We start from the raw sequence: 20,508 nt of genomic DNA, 5'->3' as shown, positions 1-20,508 counted from the left end.
CATGCCTGGGTAGATCTCACGTAGCCATGAGAGTGCTAATCAGAGGTGTTACACCTTTGCAGAAGAAAGAAGGTCCACGTCTTTTCAGGGTCCTGGGGCTTCCTGTGTTAGTTTATGGCTGAGACTTGGACACTACCCAGTGATAGGCTGCAGGCTACAATGGTTCTGCATGCCCCCCCCCCCAACCCTATAAATTTGGTATCATTAAAAAACTTAGGATGTCTAGATTATAAAAATTCTGGGGCTCACTATGACATATGAGCACTGTTATTGACCAAACCTAGCCAAAAGAAAATGTCCGACTATGAAATGTAATATTTTTTTCCACACAACATAGAGAGTTGCCAAATCATCATCTTTTAAGCAAATGGAACATATAAGACACCAAATGAAAGCTGTCTTTATATAGAGTCAACTACATTTTGAATTATGTGCACAGCTTTCTTGTTGAGATCAGGGTATGCCTTCATACAAACCCCCGTGTCGAAGGTTGTAATGACATACTGTCTCATGTGTGGCGTCTTCTGCTACTTGCAGGCATTCTTTGACAGGTTTTTATTCTGTAATAGGGTGGTTAATGACAGGGTAGTAATCCAGTGCTGTCATTATGAGTCCCAGTCTTTACTGTTAAATTATATTTGTAATCTAGACATCCTAAGCTTTCTGATGATACAAAATTGATGGGGGTGGGGAGGATGCACCATACCGGCGCATGGCCAATGACCTATGGATGGTTTTGGTAATAGATTGCTTTGGAGGATGCGTGGGTCCTGATGGAATGATTATGTGTCAAAGGAGTGGTTCCTGTGGGAGCCTCAGATGACATTCCCTCAATTACACACTCACTTATTTTGGCTATGTGACACATTTGACAATGTGTCTCCAGTCCTGAGGATCCCATTGTGGGAAAATGACCAGTAGAACACTGACATGCCACCTGGCTGCAACAGATAGATGGTTTTATTGAAGAGGTGGGGCTTGACCAGTTTTCGGCCCGGTGGTTGCTATGCAGGACCCATTGTTCTTCTGTGGTGTGGTGACTTGACTTGATAATAGACTATGACTGTATTAGGGGTCATTCCATGCCAGGTCAACAGATGCCCCACCACCTGACCATCTCAGATTTGCTTCATAATTTATGGAAATATTGCTATTGGGTCCAATAACAAGTGCAAAATTTTAGGTTTGTATCTTTATTAATTTTTGACATATGGAGGCCCTAAAAAGTGGGCATGGCCCGAATTTTCTGTCAAAATCGAGGGCTTGTAAAAAAAAAAAAAGTTAGTGTTCAATCAGTAAGTAAGTAAGTAAGTAATGTTTATTTATATAGCACCTTTCACAGACAAGGGAAGTCACAAGGTGTGTCACAAAAGGCACACACAGATAAAAAGTCTGAGAAAAATACAATGTACATCACAATAAAATAACGCTAAGACACACACAGTGGTCATAAAACAGCCCTCTCACTACTAAGGTTTGAATGCCTGGAGAAACAGATGGGTTTTAAGTTTGCTCTTAAAAACATCAACAGAGTCCAGTGAACGAAGAGACAAAGGGAGATCATTCCAGAGCCTCGGCGCAACGGCCTGGAAAGAACGATCTCCTCAGGTCTTAAAGTGGGTACGAGGGACCCTCAGGAGGTTCTGATCCACTGACCTCAAAAGTAATAACTTTTGAGCTATTCATAGATAAATGAAATGTTGAAGAATTCAAGTATGAAGCAAATCTGAGATGGTCAGGTGTGAACTTTAAAACAAAAAAATTCAGACAATATGGCATGAAATATCTCTTTATACAAAATAAGCAAAAGTGAAAATTGGTACTTCAGAATTTGCTAAATGTATACAAGTTCCCCACACTGAGAATTATAATTGTTCTTTAAGTTGTGCAAACTTGCAAAGCAGATTGCTGTTCAGTGTTTAAAAGTATATTTTCTGCCACTTACAGTATATTGTATGGTCAAAGAGAATGTGTGCACAGAACATCATCTTTGTGCTTTCAACTGAGACATTATCCGAACGTGATTCGTTTTTGCTTCCCAGTATCAGGCTGATTTGTCACAGTGGTTAATAAGCTGAATGAACATGAATGAAGCATTTGATAACTAATTTGTGCATCAATTCACTGTTTTATGCATTTATAATTGTACAGCACAGATTTGGCTAAACTATAAGGTATTTGAAAGGTGTGACAATGAAAAGAAAGAATACTTAATATTTCAGGGAAGTGGATAAAAGTGTAAGACTTAATTATGGTGTATATAATATTTTATTTGCTTTAAGCATACATGGGTACCCAGTACTTTTTTGTGCATTATCTTTCAATATGAAGATGTAGTATTGTCTTTTGACAACCCTTTGTTTGTAGGCATCTTTGTGTTCCTTGGAACGTTGGTCCTGGCCAATGCTTCTGTCTCTGCATCACGAATCCTGCACTCCAGGCTGCTTAACAACATACTGCGAGTTCCCATGGTATTCTTCGACACCACACCCACTGGACGCGTGGTCAACCGCTTTGCAAAGGTTGGACTCAACATCAGCTGAATGTGAATTTGAAGGCTGAATTATTTATTTATCTATTGTTCTGTTTTGTTTTTCATTAAGTTTATGAATATTGCAATATTTACTTATGCTAAGCCCATATTATTACATTATTAATTATTAGTTATTGATTAGATTAACAAAGTGGCTTAGTGATTAGCAGTTACCTCACAGTGGCAGGGTCCTGGGTTAGAATCTGATCTGGTCCTTTCTGTGTGGGGTTTCCATATTCACCCCTGTGTGGGTTCCTTCTGGGTGCTCCGACTTCCTCCCACTTCTATAAACATGCAGGTTGGGTAACTTGGACACTCTAAATTGACCATAAGTGGGAGTGAATGGTTGAATGAATTTGTCTGTCAGCCCTGCGACTGACTGGTAGCCTGTCCAGGGTGTACCCCGCCTCTTGCCCACTGACTGCTAGGATGGACTCCAGCCATCCCAACCAGAATCTCTCCTTATGATTTCTGAGTTTTCCCAAGCATCCATAAAAGTTCTTATGTTGAACACACAAAAAGATTAAAAATCTGAGTGTATGAACAAAATGTGCCCAGTGTCCTTTGTTACAGAGGTAACTTAACAGTAGCATATGGTTAGGATCATGGCTATGATAAGGAAAGTGTAATTTAGAACAGTCTGGTAATTGTTGGATCCAAAGCAGTTCTGGTGTTGGACTAGACTGATGTATTTAATTGTAGCATTTGATTTATGGAAATGTGTCAGCTATTGATGGGTAAGAGCAAAAATTACTGGTATGTCAGTAATAGCCAGCTCATCCTACCTTTCTCCCAAGTCTATTCAGAAGTAAAAGATTCCCCAGTTGTTATGGACACTGAAGCATTTATTAACGTTCAAAGCATACTGTACATTACGATTTATGACTGCTCTCCAATCAGCTGCTGGAATGAATGGATGGGGCGAGTGAGCAAACATCCAGATGTAGCAACCTAGATTGTAATAATCGAAGCACAACCAAGGACCCCAGAGCAGAGAAGCGCAAGAATGGTAAAAGACTTTACTTAGCACTGATGGAACTGCGGAGATCAGCACAGAGTAGCAACAGTCCGTACAACAATAGAGTCCATGTGGGAACAGGCTGGTGGGTTGAAACGGTGACTCAGGCAGAAGTTCAAAGCATGACAGGAAAGCAGTCCATGAGACAATAGTGTCTGTATGAAAAACTGCAATTGAATTAACCAGATGAACATGCAGATGATCACAGGAACACAGTTATCAAATATACCAGGCAAACAGTCCAATAATCACCAGGCAAGGCTAGGCTGTATAGGTCAACAACAGCAGGTCAAACGTGGAGAAAGAATGTGAAAAAGCAGGCATGGAAACCAGACTATCTGGCACAATAGTGAAGGGCTGTGGAGGGTTAAATAATGCAGGACTTAATCCATGGATGAAGTGTGCACATGAACTCGAAAGCCCTTGGACAGGACGTAAAGACAGTGGAAATCAACATGGAGTGGACTTATCATAATAAAAGCATCATGGAGGACAATTCACAGAAGAAGCAAGTAAATGTTAGAGAACTATAATAACAGTAGTAATACTCCAAAGAAATAATATCAAAGAGAGCAGAAAATAAACACCAGAGATGTGACCAAATCATAAACCATGACACAAATGGGTAAAATTCCACTCCTGTGCATTAGAGGTTTTCTTGGAGCGAAGGGACTGCATTGCTGGATGGAGTGTATCAGTTGATGTATCATATTGATTGACATGTATGAGGTTCAGATGCAGTGCAATTAGTGAACAAAACTGTTTTTTTTCTAAACTGGACATGCTAATGAGTGACGACATTAAAAGAATTAAGGATTTTGTATACTGCAAGTGTGCGATGAACATATATCATGACTGAACAGGATATATATGCTGTCTACAATGGACGTTTTGAGAAATGAGAAATGTCATACTTAAATGACTTTCTGGCATCAGTACCATCACTGACTTCCTAATGCAGTCTATTTCCCTGGGACTCTAATCTTTACCTCCTTTTTGTCTTTTTAACTACCCCCCAGTGTGAACACTGGACTATATATGGCTATGTGGGTGTTGTGCTTTTTGTTTTGTCCCACTCATGGTGTGGGTCGACCAAAGACATTAGAGCCACATATAGCTGTGGATTCTGAGACTCTAGACCAGGGGTGGCCAAGTTCGGTCCTCGAGAGCCACCTTCCTGACACTCTTAGTTGTCTCCCTGCTCCAACACACCTGAATCCAATGAAAAGCTCATTAAAAGTCTGCTTTCATTGGATTCGGGTGTGTTGGAACAGGGAGACAACTAAGAGTGTCAGGACGGTGGCTCTCGAGGACCGAACTTGGCCACCCCTGCTCTAGACCTGACCCGTGTGTGGTGCTTTGAGCTGACTTGCATTTGGTGCTATGATTTGGTACTGAATAAATGAATAGAATAGAATTTAATTGTTTTTAATTTGTTCTGTGCTAATTTTAAAGCACCGAGTTGATTTATTTATTCTGTAAAAGTAACAATTTAAGAAACTGTATTTAAATTCCCCGTCATTCTAAAGGACATATTCGCAGTGGATGAAGCCATTCCTCTGTCTGTCCGCTCCTGGATCCTGTGTCTGCTGGGGGTGTTGGGGACACTGTTTGTCATCTGCCTCACCACTCCTTTTTTCATCATCGTCATCATTCCTCTGTCAGTGATCTACTACTTTGTGCAGGTAAACAGAACAGTCTGCAAAACCAAAGGCAAACAGTGAATATTTGAAGTTGCAGTAAAGGAGCAAGAGGTGTAGGGGAGTATCTTGTATAAAGATCATCCAATAAACCTTCAACTCAAGGTCTTTGTTTTTTTCTTCTCCGCTCTAGCGTTTCTACGTTGCTACTTCAAGACAGCTGCGTCGTCTAGACTCAGTGTCTCGATCTCCTATATACTCCCACTTTGGTGAGACGGTGTCAGGTCTGTCGGTGATAAGAGCCTATGGTCACCAAGACAGGTTCCTAAAACACAACGAAAGGACTATTGATGAGAATATCAAGAGCGTCTACCCCTGGATCGTCTCCAACAGGTCAGACCGTGAGCACATATTTCACCTGCAAACTCAGGCACAAATCGAATCATTATTATTCCCATTGGATTATGGTATATACACTGTTGGTAGATGGTGAAATGCTCATATTTGTTGTGCTCGTTGCACAGATGGCTGGCAATCCGTCTGGAGTTTGTGGGAAATCTGGTAGTGTTCTTTGCTGCCCTGTTTGCTGTCATTTCCAGAGATTCCCTGGGTAGCGGACTTGTTGGCTTGTCAATATCGTACTCCCTAAACGTCAGTACTCACACATTCATCCACATTCTTATCACTTGTACAGATGTCGATAACAGAAATAATAATGATGCTGATGCAGTGTGAATGCAGGCCACTCTCTTGTTGGGACTTTGCAGGTAACACAGACACTAAACTGGCTGGTGAGGATGACCTCAGAGTTGGAGACTAATATCGTAGCGGTGGAGAGAATCAGTGAATACACTGAGATTGCGAATGAGGTATGAGAACCGTTCTTTTCTTTCACATGCAAATTGTGAAAATGACTGTTTCCACCTTTTTTGTGAAAGTCCATGTGACAAAACCAAATTCCATTTCTACTTTTGTTGTGTTTCCTCTACATTTGAGTATATGCATGCAATTAATTGTCAAAAGCAGCTGTAGTAATATGTTAGATTGAATTCTGCATTTTAAGACTTTCTTTCACATTTGACTTGAACTCCTCAATAACTGATTTTATTCTATGTATATGTTTATGTTTTTAGGCTAAGTGGGTCACTGACAATCGGCCTTCAGAAGAATGGCCTGATTCAGGAAGACTACAGTTTGACAACTACAAGGTCCGTTACCGACCTGAATTAGACCTTGTGCTGCATGGAATCACCTGTGACATTAGCAGCAAGGAAAAGGTTTGTGTGTGTGTATAACAGATGGACAAAAAATATATGTATCTACATAAGTTATGCAGATGAGGATTACATTTGGCCGGTAGTCTGAAATGTTCAATTTGTAAACACAATGACTTCATTTAGATGCTACACTTGCAATTCATCTGTTTTGTTCAGCTACTCCCGTTAGGGGTCGCAACAGCAGATCCGTCAGTTCCATCTCACCCTGTCCCCTGTATCTTCCTCTGTCATGCCAACCACCTGCATATCGTCCCTCAGCACATCCACAAGCCTACTCTTTGGCCTCCCTCTTCTTCTCCTGCTTGGTGACTCCATCCTCGATATCCTTCTCCTTATACATATATCCTGAGTCCCTCCCCTACACCATCTGGCCAAACCATCTCAATCTCTCCTCTCTGACTTTGTCTCCAAACTGTCCCACCTTAGCTGTCCCTCTGATATGTTCATTCCTAATCCTGTCCATTCTCATCCCAAAAAGAATAATAAACAAATTATTAACCTCACTTCCTTGGTCTGTACAGGAATATCAGACCTCTGTGTTTCTCTCACAGACCTCGCTAATGCTCGGTCTGTACTTACACCTTGGTCTGATATTTATATTTTCCTGTACAGACCTCACGCTCGGTTAATAATCCTTTATTATTATTATTATTATTATTATTATTATATGGTATGGTATGGGATTTTTCTTTAGGAATGTCAATAAATCCAAATTACCAAATATGTCTTGAGGTTAATTTATATCATATTAATACCAACAAAAATAATTATATTTATATAGCACTTTTACAACCTAAATGCAAAGTACAGCACAGTATTAAAAATAATAGAGGAACAATAATTAAGGAAGTATTAAGACAGTAATTACAACAATAAATCCAAAATATAATAAGATTAAAATACAAATTATACATCCTCAGTGAGTATACGCTGAGTGAGATTAGATGAGTGTTGTCTAGTCTTAAAAGAACTCAACTGAACTTGACTGATCTCAAAAGATAAGATATTTCACAGTCATGTTGTATGAAAGGAAAAAGCTCTGCCATCTAAGCACACAACCAATGAAGTGACTGCATAAGAAGGACCCTTGTGAGGGAAGCCACCAAGACATGCAGTTTTGATGGCATCTGTTGCTGTGATTCTTGAGCCCTTGCACAGGGCAACTTTTGTCTGTTGCAGCACCAGTTACACAACTTCATAGGTTCATTGGTGTAGAGAACAACTTTTTTTGCAAGAAAACTGATAAAATCTGGAAAATCAGATGAAATTTCACATCTTTTTCAGAAAACCTGGGTCTGTTCCACTCCATCATGCCGCTATATAATTAGTGATGTAACATGATCACGTTAAAAGTAGTCAAGTTGGGTCAAAGATATGTATTCAGGGTTAAAGGTCAGCAATCAAGATAAATGTTCAGCAATCAGGATCTTAAGACTATCAGGAACAAAGATCAGGATTACACGTCAGCGATAAGAAACAGGTGAATGATCAGGGTCTGAATCAGAAAGATGTGTTCAGGATCCCATGATTGTCAACCCATAACCGTTCTTTAGTCTTTAATGATGTAGATCTGATGACCAGAAATGTTTTTATGGATGTGGCTCATCCACTACAATGGACTAAGGCTTGGACTTTATTGTGGGTGTGGGGTCTTGGCTGAAACGTGATCTGTGGTTCTAATCATTACTAATTCATACATATATTAATTTAGAAACTGATGGTCAGTTAATTGACGTTTTCCCATCTCCATCCAGATTGGCATTGTGGGACGCACAGGAGCTGGGAAGTCAAGCCTGACCAACTCCCTGTTTAGAATCATTGAAGCTGCTGAAGGACGTATCATCATCGACGGCATAGATATTTCTGCAATAGGCCTCCATGACCTGAGAAATAGACTCACAATCATACCACAGGTACACTCGCCAACATGTACTGCAAACCCATTCTTTCTCACATAGGAGTCCCTTTTAAAAGACACGTGTCTTTATGGGATATATAGGATTCAATACTGTTCTCTGGGACTTTGAGGATGAACCTCGATCCATTTGATAAATTCAGTGAAGGGGACATCTGGAGAGTACTGGAGCTGTCCCATTTGAAGGACTATGTAGCAGGATTGCCAGGAGGACTACAGCATGAAGTCGCAGAAGGAGGAGAAAACCTCAGGTGGGTTAATCCAGACACTGGTATAACTCCCGTGATTGTGCCAGCAAGTCCTTAAATATCCCATTTCTAATCTATATGTCTGGTTTTTTTTATAATTATTTTTTTTTATCCCAGTGTTGGTCAGAGGCAGCTCCTGTGTCTGGCCCGAGCGCTGCTGAGAAAGTCCTGTATCTTAATCCTTGATGAGGCCACAGCAGCCGTCGACTTGGAGACTGATGACCTCATTCAAAACACCATCCGTAAAGAGTTTGCCCACTGCACTGTGCTCACCATCGCCCATCGCCTGCACAGCATCATGGACAACAACAGGTGAACTGAAACGAATGTGCTTTCACTCTTGTTGATGCTCTTTTCTTTCCACCTGCACTCCGGTTTTGTTTTGCTCATCTCAAGCAACCCGCACATGGCCTTGAACCCTCAGAACACTTCACTGAGTATGTGCCACGGTATACAACATAAAGATTTTTCTTGGAATATTTGTCCCTTTGTGCCTTATTCAAACCACAAAGGGACATAATCATTCATCACTGCCATCGTAATCACTCGAGCTCTGAACACTACACCCAGATTCTGCTTCACAAATACAGGGTTGTTGTTTTGAAGGTGAAAAAAGTCAAGTATTTTGTCATGTTACAATGTAAAAATCTAGGAATTTGGGGAATTATTTTGTGTTTGAACAGTTTTGAAGGAATATGCCCAACCACAGGGCCGCCCCTTTGAGTCTGGTCTGTTTGAAGTTTCTTCCTAAAATCATCAGAGGGAGTCTGTGTGCTTGCTCTAGGAGTTGGTAAGGTTAGACCTTACTTGTGTGAAGTGCCTTGAGGCAGTATAAATTAAATAAATTGAAAATTGAAATTGAATTTACAACCCCAGTTCCAAAGAAGTTGGGACATTGTGTAAAATGTAAATAAAAACAGAATACAATGATTTGCAAATCCTCTTCAACCTGTATTGAATTGAATACACCACAAAGACAAAATATTTAATGTTCAAACTGATAAACTTTATTGTTTTTATGCAAATAATTGCTCATTTTGAAATGGATGCCTGCAACATGTTTCAAAAAAGCTGCGACAGTGGTATGTTTACCACTGTGTTACATCACCTAACAACATCAATAAGCGTTTGGCAACTGAGGACACCAATTGTTGAAGCTTTGTAGGTGGAATTCTTTCCTATTCTTACTTGATGTACGACTTCAGTTGTCACTGAAGGAACAGATCTTTGGGTGTGTTTTACAGAGTAAACAGAGTGTGGATATAGACTTTGGTGACCTATCTCACAAACCTCTAAATTTAGCTTATATAAGAGAGGAATTTTGGCATGCATTTTTTGTTATGTGAACTTGCTCAGTTGATTTCACTGCAGTGTGCACATGACCAATCGTGGGTGCTATGGAAACTGGGGACGCAAGAGTACGAGATTGGTTTCTAGAGACCTCAGAACCACGCAACCCCGGGACCAGTGATCTTGAAACCACTACATAAAACTTATGAAAAATGGTGAAAAATCGACCGCTAGAGAAAACACACTGTGCTTTGTAGCCGTTCCACAATGTAGTGGCTCCAAGATCGTATCAGTACCACTGTTACCGAAGTTGTTTGTTTCCAGTCTCCAGTTACTGCCAGATCAGTCAGGCGTGGGTGGGTAGGGGTCAGTGTTTACAACTGCATGAAGCCCCATCCTTAAGCCGCGTATGGTCAGAAGCTATGTGGATGTTATTGGTGTTTAAACTATGTGTGTCCAAGGTTCGTTTTTCTGTAGTGATGACGATTGATAATTGCAAAAATTTTGACATTTAATGCGCTGCACCAACATGTACTGATGTATATACAGTATTCCTGCTGATCTAAGCAATAACTACGGTCTTTATGTTCCCCTTCCACAGGGTGATGGTGTTGGATGCTGGTAAAATAGTGGAATTTGATTCTCCGAGCAACCTATTTAAAAAACAAGGCCAGTTTTATTCCATGGCAAAGGACGCTGGGATAACGCCAGAAGTTGTGACAGCTATTTGATTTTGTTTTCCCCCAAAGAATTATATTTCTATAAATTGTATATGTGGTTTGATTTTATTTTGTTTTTTAAATTGGATTATACTTTGTGTATTATTTAAAAATGATCAGAAAAGACTGTTATGTATGTACATCATTTTATATGCAAATTTAAGTATTCCTTTCCAAATAGCTTTTTAATAAACATATATGCTATCAGCTGTACATTTAAAATCTGCCAACAACAGTCATCTAACCTGTGTTTTTTTTCTTATTAACCTTTATCACTTCTGTTTTTTGTTTTTTTTATAGTGATTCATTAGCCATCCATTTTCTTAAGTATAGCATTATCTGGAGTGTATCCCAGTGGTCACTGGGCGAGAGCTATAGTACACATTGGACAGACCGCCTGTCTGTTGCAGGGCTGATACATATACACAGACAAACTCATTCATACCCTCATTCCAATGGGCAATTTGCATGTTCTGCTGTTGTTTGGGTTCCTTCTGGGTGCTTCCTCCCACATCTAAAGACATTCAGATTAAGGGAATTAGTGACACTGAATTGACTATAAGTGTGAGTGTTTGTTTGTCTCGATGTGTCAGCCCTGTGAAACACTGCCAGTCTGTCCAGGGTGTACCCTGCCGTACACCCTATGACTGCTGGGATAGGTTCCAGCCCCTTGTGACCCTTGATTGGAGTAAGCGGGTATAGAAAATGAAAGATTTTAGAGTTTGCTAACCACTGAACCATCTTGCTACTGTGATTTGTTATATTTCACAAAATAAAACATCCATCACAAACACATATAACACATTATCAAGAAGACACTGTTGTATCTGCAGTAAGGTGTGTTCACGAATTTAGGGTCTTGTAGTCTGCGTGGCACATTAGGCAATGCAGATCGTTTATCACCCTACAACTGTCAGTGGCGTACTGTGGAGATGCTCATCTCAGAAATGGACAGCACACAGATACTGTTATTTTAGGCAGGTGATGCTCATTCATGCCTATTACACCACATGACTCCAACAGTACTACTCTTCATTCAAACCAGTAGGCCCTTTTTAACCAGTGCACGAGTCAAAACAGTTTACATAATGTTAAGTGTCCTGACTCCCTGTCCAGTAAAACTGCAGGTGTAGGATGTCTTGGTGTTGCCAAAATGTACCACCCCTCACTGAGCTGTGACTTGCCCGAAGTACTTTAGGATGAACCACTTGGGGAACCAGTAGGTTGCAGCAGGTTGTGTCCTTGTCCAGGCACCTGCCACTGTTGATATACCATGGACCTCAAAGCTACCCAGTGCCAGAAATGTTTCTACCCCCTGTAGTCAGCTGGTCTGAGGTCTGTGGCAGACACCCTTCCACTTTGCTGTCCGTTCGAACAGTTGCCACCAGTTTCTATATGTTTCGCTTCTCCACTCTTGCCTACGTTAGCAACACTCTCGGCACAGAGCAGCAGGGAGAGCGAATCTGCATTGTGTTGCTGCTGTCCTGCTCAGTGCTGGATCTTGAAGTTATACATCTGCAATGATTTCAACCTTGACATGCTTGCGTTCATCAATGACATATCTGGTCCTCCGAGTGGATGAAGTTCATCACTGACATCAAGGAAATACAGTCTTTGCAGAGGAGAAGTTGGTGGACCACGGCTGACTGTGACGCAATACTCAAGGTGGTTCTTTCTCCTCTGTCTAACAACCCTCTTGCTGGGCATATGCATTGATGGCATTCATCACTACCCCTTAACTTACTAGCTTCATACTCTTCATCATTCTGACAAACTCACTTCACCTTGAATACACTCTTAATATAATCTTCCTTCTGGATTACCTCAAAGCCATTTCTTCTGCCATCCACCATGACAGAACACCTTGAACCTACCACCAATGCTCCTAGCCTGACTTCCCTGTCTTAGTCCCTTGTACACACAGTATGTTTACATAACTTTTGTCCACCATATCAGCTAACTCTCTCCCTTCATTCAAAGTTCTGACTGTCACAACCACACTTGGAACCTTCTCTCAGGACATGATCTTGTGCTCTTTGTCTTTTTTTTTTTTTTGGCCAACAATACAGCAGTTTTCACCAGCACCCTGCTGAACAATTGTACCAGTGGCGGTTGTTGTTAACCTGGGCCGAGGCCAATCCAGTATGGAAATGCGATTTGTGACCTGCATGTTTGGTTTGAGCAGAGCAGGTAGCTCTGAGGGACAGGTACAGTAGTGTTCAGAATAATAGTAGTGCTATGTGACTAAAAAGATTAATCCAGGTTTCGAGTATATTTCTTATTGTTACATGGGAAACAAGGTACCAGTAGATTCAGTAGAGTCTCACAAATCCAACAAGACCAAGCATTCATGATATGCACACTCTTAAGGCTATGAAATTGGGCTATTAGTAAAAAAAAAAAAAAGTAGAAAAGGGGGTGTTCCCAATAATAGTAACGTCTGCTGTTGATGCTACAAACTCAAAACTATTATGTTCAAACTGCTTTTTTAGCAATCCTGTGAAACACTAAACTAGTATTTAGTTGTATAACCACAGTTTTTCATGATTTCTTCACATCTACGAGGCATTAATTTTGTTGGTGTGGAACCAACATTTTGCATGTTTACTAGTGTGCTTGGGGTCATTGTCTTGTTGAAACACCCATTTCAAGGGCATGTCCTCTTCAGCATAAGGCAACAAGACCTCTTCAAGTATTTTGACATATCCAAACTGATCCATGATACCTGGTATGCGATATATAGGCCCAACACCATAGTAGGAGAAACATGCCCATATCATCATGCTGCACTGTCTTCACTGTGAACTGTGGCTTGAATTCAGAGTTTGGAGGTTGTCTCACAAACTGTCTGTGGCCCTTGCACCCAAAAAGAACAATTTTACTCTCATCACAAAATATTCCTCCATTTCTCTTTAGGCCAGTTGATGTGTTCTTTGGCAAATTGTAACCTCTTCTGCACGTCTTTTATTTAACAGATGGACTTTGCGGGGGATTCTTGCAAATAAATTAGCTACACACAGGCGCCTTCTAACTGTCACAGCACTTACAGGTAACTCCAGACTGTCTTTGATCATCCTGGAGCTGATCAGTGGGTGAGCCTTTGCCATTCTGGTTATTCTTCCATCCAGGAGGATTCTTCTGTTAGCGTAGTAGAATATGCTGAGTATGTATCTGGGTATATCAGCACCTGTGTTGAGAACATCATACCCACCATACAAGTCAAGAAGTTCCCCAACCAGAAGCCCTGGATTAATACCGAGGTACTGCGCTTACTGCGTGCTCGCACTGCTGCATTTAAATCTGGCAACGAGGCTGAGCGCAAAGCCGCACAATATAGACTGAAGAAGGCCATAAGAGCGGCCAAGAGGCAGCATAGAGAGAAGACAGAGAACTTATACTCCAATGCTGACCCCAGGAGGATGTGGCAAGGTCTGAACCACATCTCAGACTTCAGAACCGGCTCCAGGACCACCACCATCAGCTCTTCAGACAGCCTCCTGGAAGACCTCAATGTGTTCTACTCACGCTTTGAGAGCTCCACCTCCACCTGTACCACATCCATAGATCATACACACACTTCGGCTGCCCAACCTCCCTCCTCCCCTCTCGTTATCACACCAGCCCAGGTACACAGAGCACTGAGGAGTATTCGGCTCCGGAAAGCTGTTGGCCCAGATAACATACCTGGTCGTGCCCTCAGAGCGTGTGGCAACGAGCTGACTGACGTTCTTACCTCCATCTTAAACCTTTCCCTCAGTCAATGCACTGTTCCCACCTGCTACAAGACCACCACCATCATCCCTCTCCCCAAGAAGAACCCCCCATCTTGCCTGAATGACTATAGGCCAGTGGCACTCACTCCAATCATTATGAAGTGTTTCGAGAGAGTGGTACTGTCATACATTCAGGGCTGCATACCGGACATCACAGACCCCCTGCAGTACGCTTACAGGCACAACAGGTCAACCTCGGATGCCATTGCTGCCGCCCTGCACGCCTCCCTCTCCCACCTGGAAAATAAAGACTCTTACATCAGAGTACTTTTCATTGACTACAGCTCTGCTTTCAACACGGTCATCCCTCACAAACTCACCTACAAATTGTCTGCCCTTGGACTCCACCCCACCCTCTGTGACTGGCTTCTGGACTTTCTGACTGGCAGACCACAGTCTGTCAAGATTGGGAATAGGACCTCAGCCAGCATCACCACCAACATCGGTACCCCACAGGGCTGCGTCCTCAGCCCTATTCTCTACACCCTCTTCACCTACGACTGTGCCGCCTCTCACCCCGACAACACCATCATAAAGTTTGCTGACGACACTGCTGTGATTGGACGCATCACCGGCGGAGACGAAGCAGCTTACAGGAGGGAGGTGGAAGGCCTGGTGACATGGTGTGGAGTCAACAACCTCACCCTGAACACAGATAAAAACCAAGGAAATGATAGTGGACATGAGGAGGGAGAGGGAACCTCATCAGCCACTGTCTATCCAAGGCCGCGAGGTGGAGAGAGTGAGCAGCTTTAAATATCTGGGGGTCCACATCAGTAGTGACCTCACTTGGACACTTAACACCACACAGGTGGTAAAGAAGGCTCAGCAGCGGCTGTACTTCCTGAGGAGGCTGAGGAAATTTGGCATGTCACCCAAGATTCTCAGCAACTTCTACAGCTGCATCGAGTCCATTCTCACCACCTCAATTACTGCGTGGTATGGCAGCTCAACGGTGAATGACCGCAAACGCTTGCAGAGAGTAGTGAAGACCGCATCAAAGATCACGAGGACGCCACTACCATCTCTGCAGAGCATCTACCATCGGAGAGTCCACAATAGAGCTGCCGCCATCATAAAAGACCCTACACATCCCCAATACGGACTGTTCACACTGCTGCCTTCAGGATGGAGGTTCAGGAGTGTGAAATGCAAAACCACCCGCTTCAAAAACTCTTTCTACCCCACTGCCATCAGACTGCTGAATGCTGCTAAGGACTGAGCAGACCCCCTGGGGTCACTTCACACTGTTACTGCACCTTACTGTTACTTTACTGTTAACTGTTAATACTTGAATCTTGCTATTTGCATATTATTTCATTTCACTTCATACTGTAACTGCACCTTTATTGTTACTTTACTTTTAATGCTTAATGCTTTTAATGCTTTTTTTTTTTTTTTTTTTTTGCTTTTTTTTAATGCCTATTTTGACTATTATTATAGACACCCGGTGAGAGCAGCAAGAAGAGAATTTCATTGCACAGGGAAATACGTTTCTTACTGTACATATGACAATAAACCTTTTGAACCTTTGAACCTTCTTCTATCCATTTTGATGGTTGTTTTCCATTTTCTTCCACGTGTGTTTTTTTTTTTTTTTTTTGTCCATTGTAAAGCATTGGAGATCACTGTAGATGAACAGCCTATAATTTTTTGCACCTGTGTATGTTTTCCCCTCTGCAATCAACTTTTTAATCAAACTACGCTGTTCTTCTGAACAATGTCTTGAACGTCCCATTTTCCTCAGGCTTTCAAAGAGACAAGCATGTTCAACAGGTGCTGGCTTCATCCTTACATTGGGGACACCTGATTCACACCTGTTTGTTCCACAAAATTGATGAACTCACTGACTGAATGCCACACTACTATTATTGTGAACACCCCCTTTCCTACTTTTTTTTTTACTACTAGCCCGATTTCATAGCCTTAAGAGTGTGCATATCATGAATGCTTGGTCTTGTTGGATTTGTGAGACTCTACTGAATCTACTGGTACCTTGTTTCCCATGTAACAATAAGAAATATACTCGAAACCTGGATTAATCTTTTTAGTCACATAGCACTACTATTATTCTGAACACTACTATGTTTGCCTATCCAATATATAGACCATAATTTGGATCCTGATGTGTGGTTCAGGCTACAGCCCTGACCATTGTCAGGCTGGGACAGTGCAGAAGTGTTCTTCTGCATTGTCCCAGTCCACCCAGCTGTAAAATGGTTACCTTCAGTAGACTGGTCTCCTGTTCAGAGGGAGTTGTAAACTAATATGTTTCACAGTACAGTATCTGGGTATGTCATAAGTAGCAACTAATGACATCAAAATCCAAGTAAAGGTGTTCCATTTTCCATACACCCCTGCAAGTCAGAAAATAAGGTAGAAGCCTCCAAGATTTTAGAGTATAGAGCTCTAAAAAATATTTCTTCTATCAAAGATGCCTCATGGAAGAGGACAGATAGCACATTGGTGTTTTCATTTACCAATCAGCATAAACAGCCATTATTGGCAACTTCTGCTGGCTGATAACATATTATGAGCAAAGTGCCGCAAAGCTCATTCATGGTACAGGGTGTCCTAAACAGGAAGTGCCAATTTTCAAATCCACAGTAAAACAGGAAATGTTCAAATGTCAAACACTTCCTGGATCAACACTTCCTGGATTGACAGACGAGATCCCGTGGAATCTCGCGGGAACTCAGTGGCACGCTCACACTCAAACAGGAAGTGCCAGTTTATCAGTCACAGTGAAACGGGAAATGTGAAATGTTGAACACTTCCTGGCATGGGTGGAGCTAGAGCGGAGGCCAGGGTTTCAGTGGACTCCCCTGAAAACTGATTGGACACAGATGATTGACATGTCACAGCACCGCACGTCTGGTTGAAAGACCTGCATTTTCAAATCAGTGAGTCACACTGACTGCTTGGTTCCTCCTGTCCAGTAGTTTGTGCTGTGTACCACAAAAACTTGTAATCCATCTTAGTAGAAGAAGAAAATGTTTGCTCCAGATTTGAACTGAACACGTTGCTTGAACTATGGACTTCTAATCACACCAAACTTATATTGGTGAGTAACGGCCATATTTTATGCCAGAAATGACGTCCAGGTTGTTAAAAGCAGCATTTCTCCTTTATTTCAGGTTGACTTATATACACATGTTTAAGCTAACAAACAGCAGCTAGTTCATGCTCTGTTGGCTTATTAATGCAGCAGATAACTGAAACAATCTGTTGTGTGGGCCGCCAGAAGAGGAGGTACTGCTGGCCCACCACCAGAGGGCGCCCTGCCTGAAGTGCGGGCTTCAGGCACGAGAGGGCGCTGCCGCCATGGACACAGCCGGGGGTGACAGCTGTCGCTCATTACCTCTTGACAGCTGTCACCCATCTACTCAACATCATCTCACTCCATAAAGACCAGACGTCATCTCCACCTCGTTGCCGAGATATCATACTTCATTGGAGGTAATATCCTCAGCCATTTGTGTTTCTAATAAGCTGTATATTGTGTGTGTTTGCAGGAGTACTGGTCCCTCTTCTTGTGGAGGCTGAGTGAGTGCAGGACGGCACTCTTTTCCTCTGAGGGATCACTGTAAATACCTCAGCATTCTGAGTGAGAGGTGGAGGTGGCATTCCCACCGTTGTTGTTACTGGGTGTACACACACCCACACTTGACTGTCTTTGTTGTTCACCAGCAGTACCAGATCCGACAGTCGGGGACGGTGATCACCTGGGAATTCGGGACTTGGCGGCTCCAGTATTCACCAGGTTCTGGGGCGGCGGAAATCGTGTGGTTCCGGCTCTTCTTGGGACAGACGTCTTCTATCCTCGAGCCTGCCCACACGTCACCTTTGAGTATTGACTGTTATGATATTCTGAGATTGTCTGTATGTTCGTTGTGCACATTCACAACATTAAATTGTTATATTTTGGCTCATCTATTGACCGTTCATTTGCGCCCCCTGTTGTGGGTCCGTGTCACTACACTTTCCCAACACAATCTTTCAAATGGTGATACAAGCATCAAATTCAACACAAATACAGCTGGAGCAAAATTAATGGAGTAACTTTAATTTTTGACCCCTGTTTGAACTTTTGAAACTGTGACCTTTGTCACCATTCTTGCTGCTTTTACCTTATAACTCCATAGCATTCAGTCACAGATTGTCCAAACTATACCTTTTTTGGAATCTTTATGATCAGGCAAATAATGTGGTGTAGTTTTCTATATGATTGGAGCATCTTTTAATTTAGACCAGGGTGGGCAACTTGTTCCAGAAAGGGCCAAGAGTGTGCAGGTTTTCTTTGCAGCCACTGGTTCCACCAGGTGATTTCACTGATTAACTGATTCCATCTGCTCAAAGTGATATTAATCAGTGGCAGGGGGTTAAGAGGGCTGTAATTAGGGGGGTCAGCTGAAAAGCAAAAAAAGAAAAATGCTTAAAAAGGTGGGGAGTATGGGGGGCAGAGCTCCTCCAGAAGCTGAAAGGCAAAATAAGGAAAATGCTTAAAAAGGCGAGGGGGGAGGTCTGTGGGAGCAGAGCCCCCCAGAAGCTAAAAGGTTTTCGTCATGCTCATGTTCCCAAGAACCATTTTACTGAAAAAATTCTGAAGGACCTAAAGGACATGGTTCGATGCTGAAGAGCTTTTCCAAGTATGTGAGACTTAAAGAAAAATGCTTAAAAAGGCGGGGGTCTGGGGGGACGGCGCCCCCTCTGAAGCTGAAAGGTTTTTGCCATGCCAGTGCTCCCCTGAAGCATTTACTCAAAGTCTAAAGAACCTAAATGACACGGTGAGATGCTGACGAGCTTTGCTCGTTCATGTTCGCGACATATGCATATTATGTAACATTTGGCAATGTGACAGCACTGTGTCCACAATTTATTACACTGGACACAAAAAAAGGGCAGAAGTGCTAAAAAACATTAAAAAGTACAGCTTTCACTATGTTGGTGCCAGTGGTGGGCACAGTTCCGCTAATCCACTAACCACTAATTGTCGAAGCTAATGTTTTCATTATCGGATGAGCTTTTCAGATAACTTTGTAAACCATCAGCGGACTAATTATCTTTCGATAAATTTTGGTCCGATAAATTTTTGCATGCGTGGTAAACAAAGCTTAACAGTTAGAAACATTTATGAAGTCATACATGTAGATATGAGACAGGACAAATGGTTCCGTGTTTTTTAGCATTCATTGTGGGATTAACAGAAAAAGAATATTCTGATATAGCAGACTGTAGACAGGTATTTTGCAAACACTGTAAACACACATTATACATATACACATACTAATATATGATAGAGAAGCAGATAGTGAAGTAAAGTCACTATTTTAATAATTTGAAGAGACTACACGATTATAGCCCCTCTCTCTCTCTCTCTCTCTCTCTCTCTCTCTATATATATATATATATAAACAAATACTGACTAATGAATACATTATATTTCTATATAAAACATAAGAATAGAAGTTCTATATCAGAGAAAATGAAAATATAAATAACAGTATCTATCTATCTATATATAGTTATGTATTAGAGAAATTAAAACATATATAAATCATATATGGAGTATCAATATAAAAAATATATCAGAGAAAATTATAATATATAAATAAATCATATATAGAGTATCAATATCATTCATATACGAGTATATACAACCCCAATTCCAATGAAGTTGGGATGTTGTGTAAAATGTAAATAACAGAATACAATGATTTGCAAATCCTCTTCAACCTATATTCAACTGAATACACCACAAACACAAGATATTTAATGTTCAAACTGATAAACTTTATTGTTTTTGTGCAAATATTTGCTCATTTTGAAATGGATACCTGCAACACGTTTAAAAAAAGCTGGGACAGTGTATGTTTACCACTGTGTTACATCACCTTTCCTTCTAACAACACTCAATAAGTGTTTGGGAACTGAGGACACTAATTGTTGAAGCTTTATAGGTGGAATACTTCCCATTCTTGCTTGATGTACAACTTCAGTTGTTCAACAGTCTGGGGTCTCCGTTGTCGTATTTTGCGCTTCATAATGTGCCACACATTTTCAATGGGTGACAGATCTGGACTGCAGGCAGGCCA

At 41.6% G+C, this 20,508-nt stretch overlaps 1 protein-coding gene across 1 annotated transcript in view; it reads left to right on the top strand.

The window, feature by feature from the left end:
* Window positions 1–10,872, top strand: part of abcc2 (ATP-binding cassette, sub-family C (CFTR/MRP), member 2) — a 77,531-nt gene extending 66,659 nt beyond the window's left edge. The window contains 10 exon segments of the mRNA XM_034184682.1: window positions 2,368–2,522; window positions 5,081–5,236; window positions 5,385–5,584; window positions 5,716–5,842; window positions 5,959–6,060; window positions 6,325–6,468; window positions 8,223–8,381; window positions 8,468–8,634; window positions 8,749–8,943; window positions 10,523–10,872. Of these exon segments, the coding sequence (XP_034040573.1) occupies window positions 2,368–2,522; window positions 5,081–5,236; window positions 5,385–5,584; window positions 5,716–5,842; window positions 5,959–6,060; window positions 6,325–6,468; window positions 8,223–8,381; window positions 8,468–8,634; window positions 8,749–8,943; window positions 10,523–10,652 (1,535 nt within the window). The 3' untranslated portion in view covers window positions 10,653–10,872.
* The last annotated feature ends 9,636 nt before the right edge of the window (window positions 10,873–20,508 follow it).

The sequence above is a fragment of the Thalassophryne amazonica genome, chromosome 13 (assembly GCF_902500255.1).
Source record: "Thalassophryne amazonica chromosome 13, fThaAma1.1, whole genome shotgun sequence".
Classification (NCBI taxonomy): domain Eukaryota; kingdom Metazoa; phylum Chordata; class Actinopteri; order Batrachoidiformes; family Batrachoididae; genus Thalassophryne; species Thalassophryne amazonica.
Note: the sequence above shows the minus strand (reverse complement) of the source record. Positions and strands in the feature narration are given on the sequence as shown.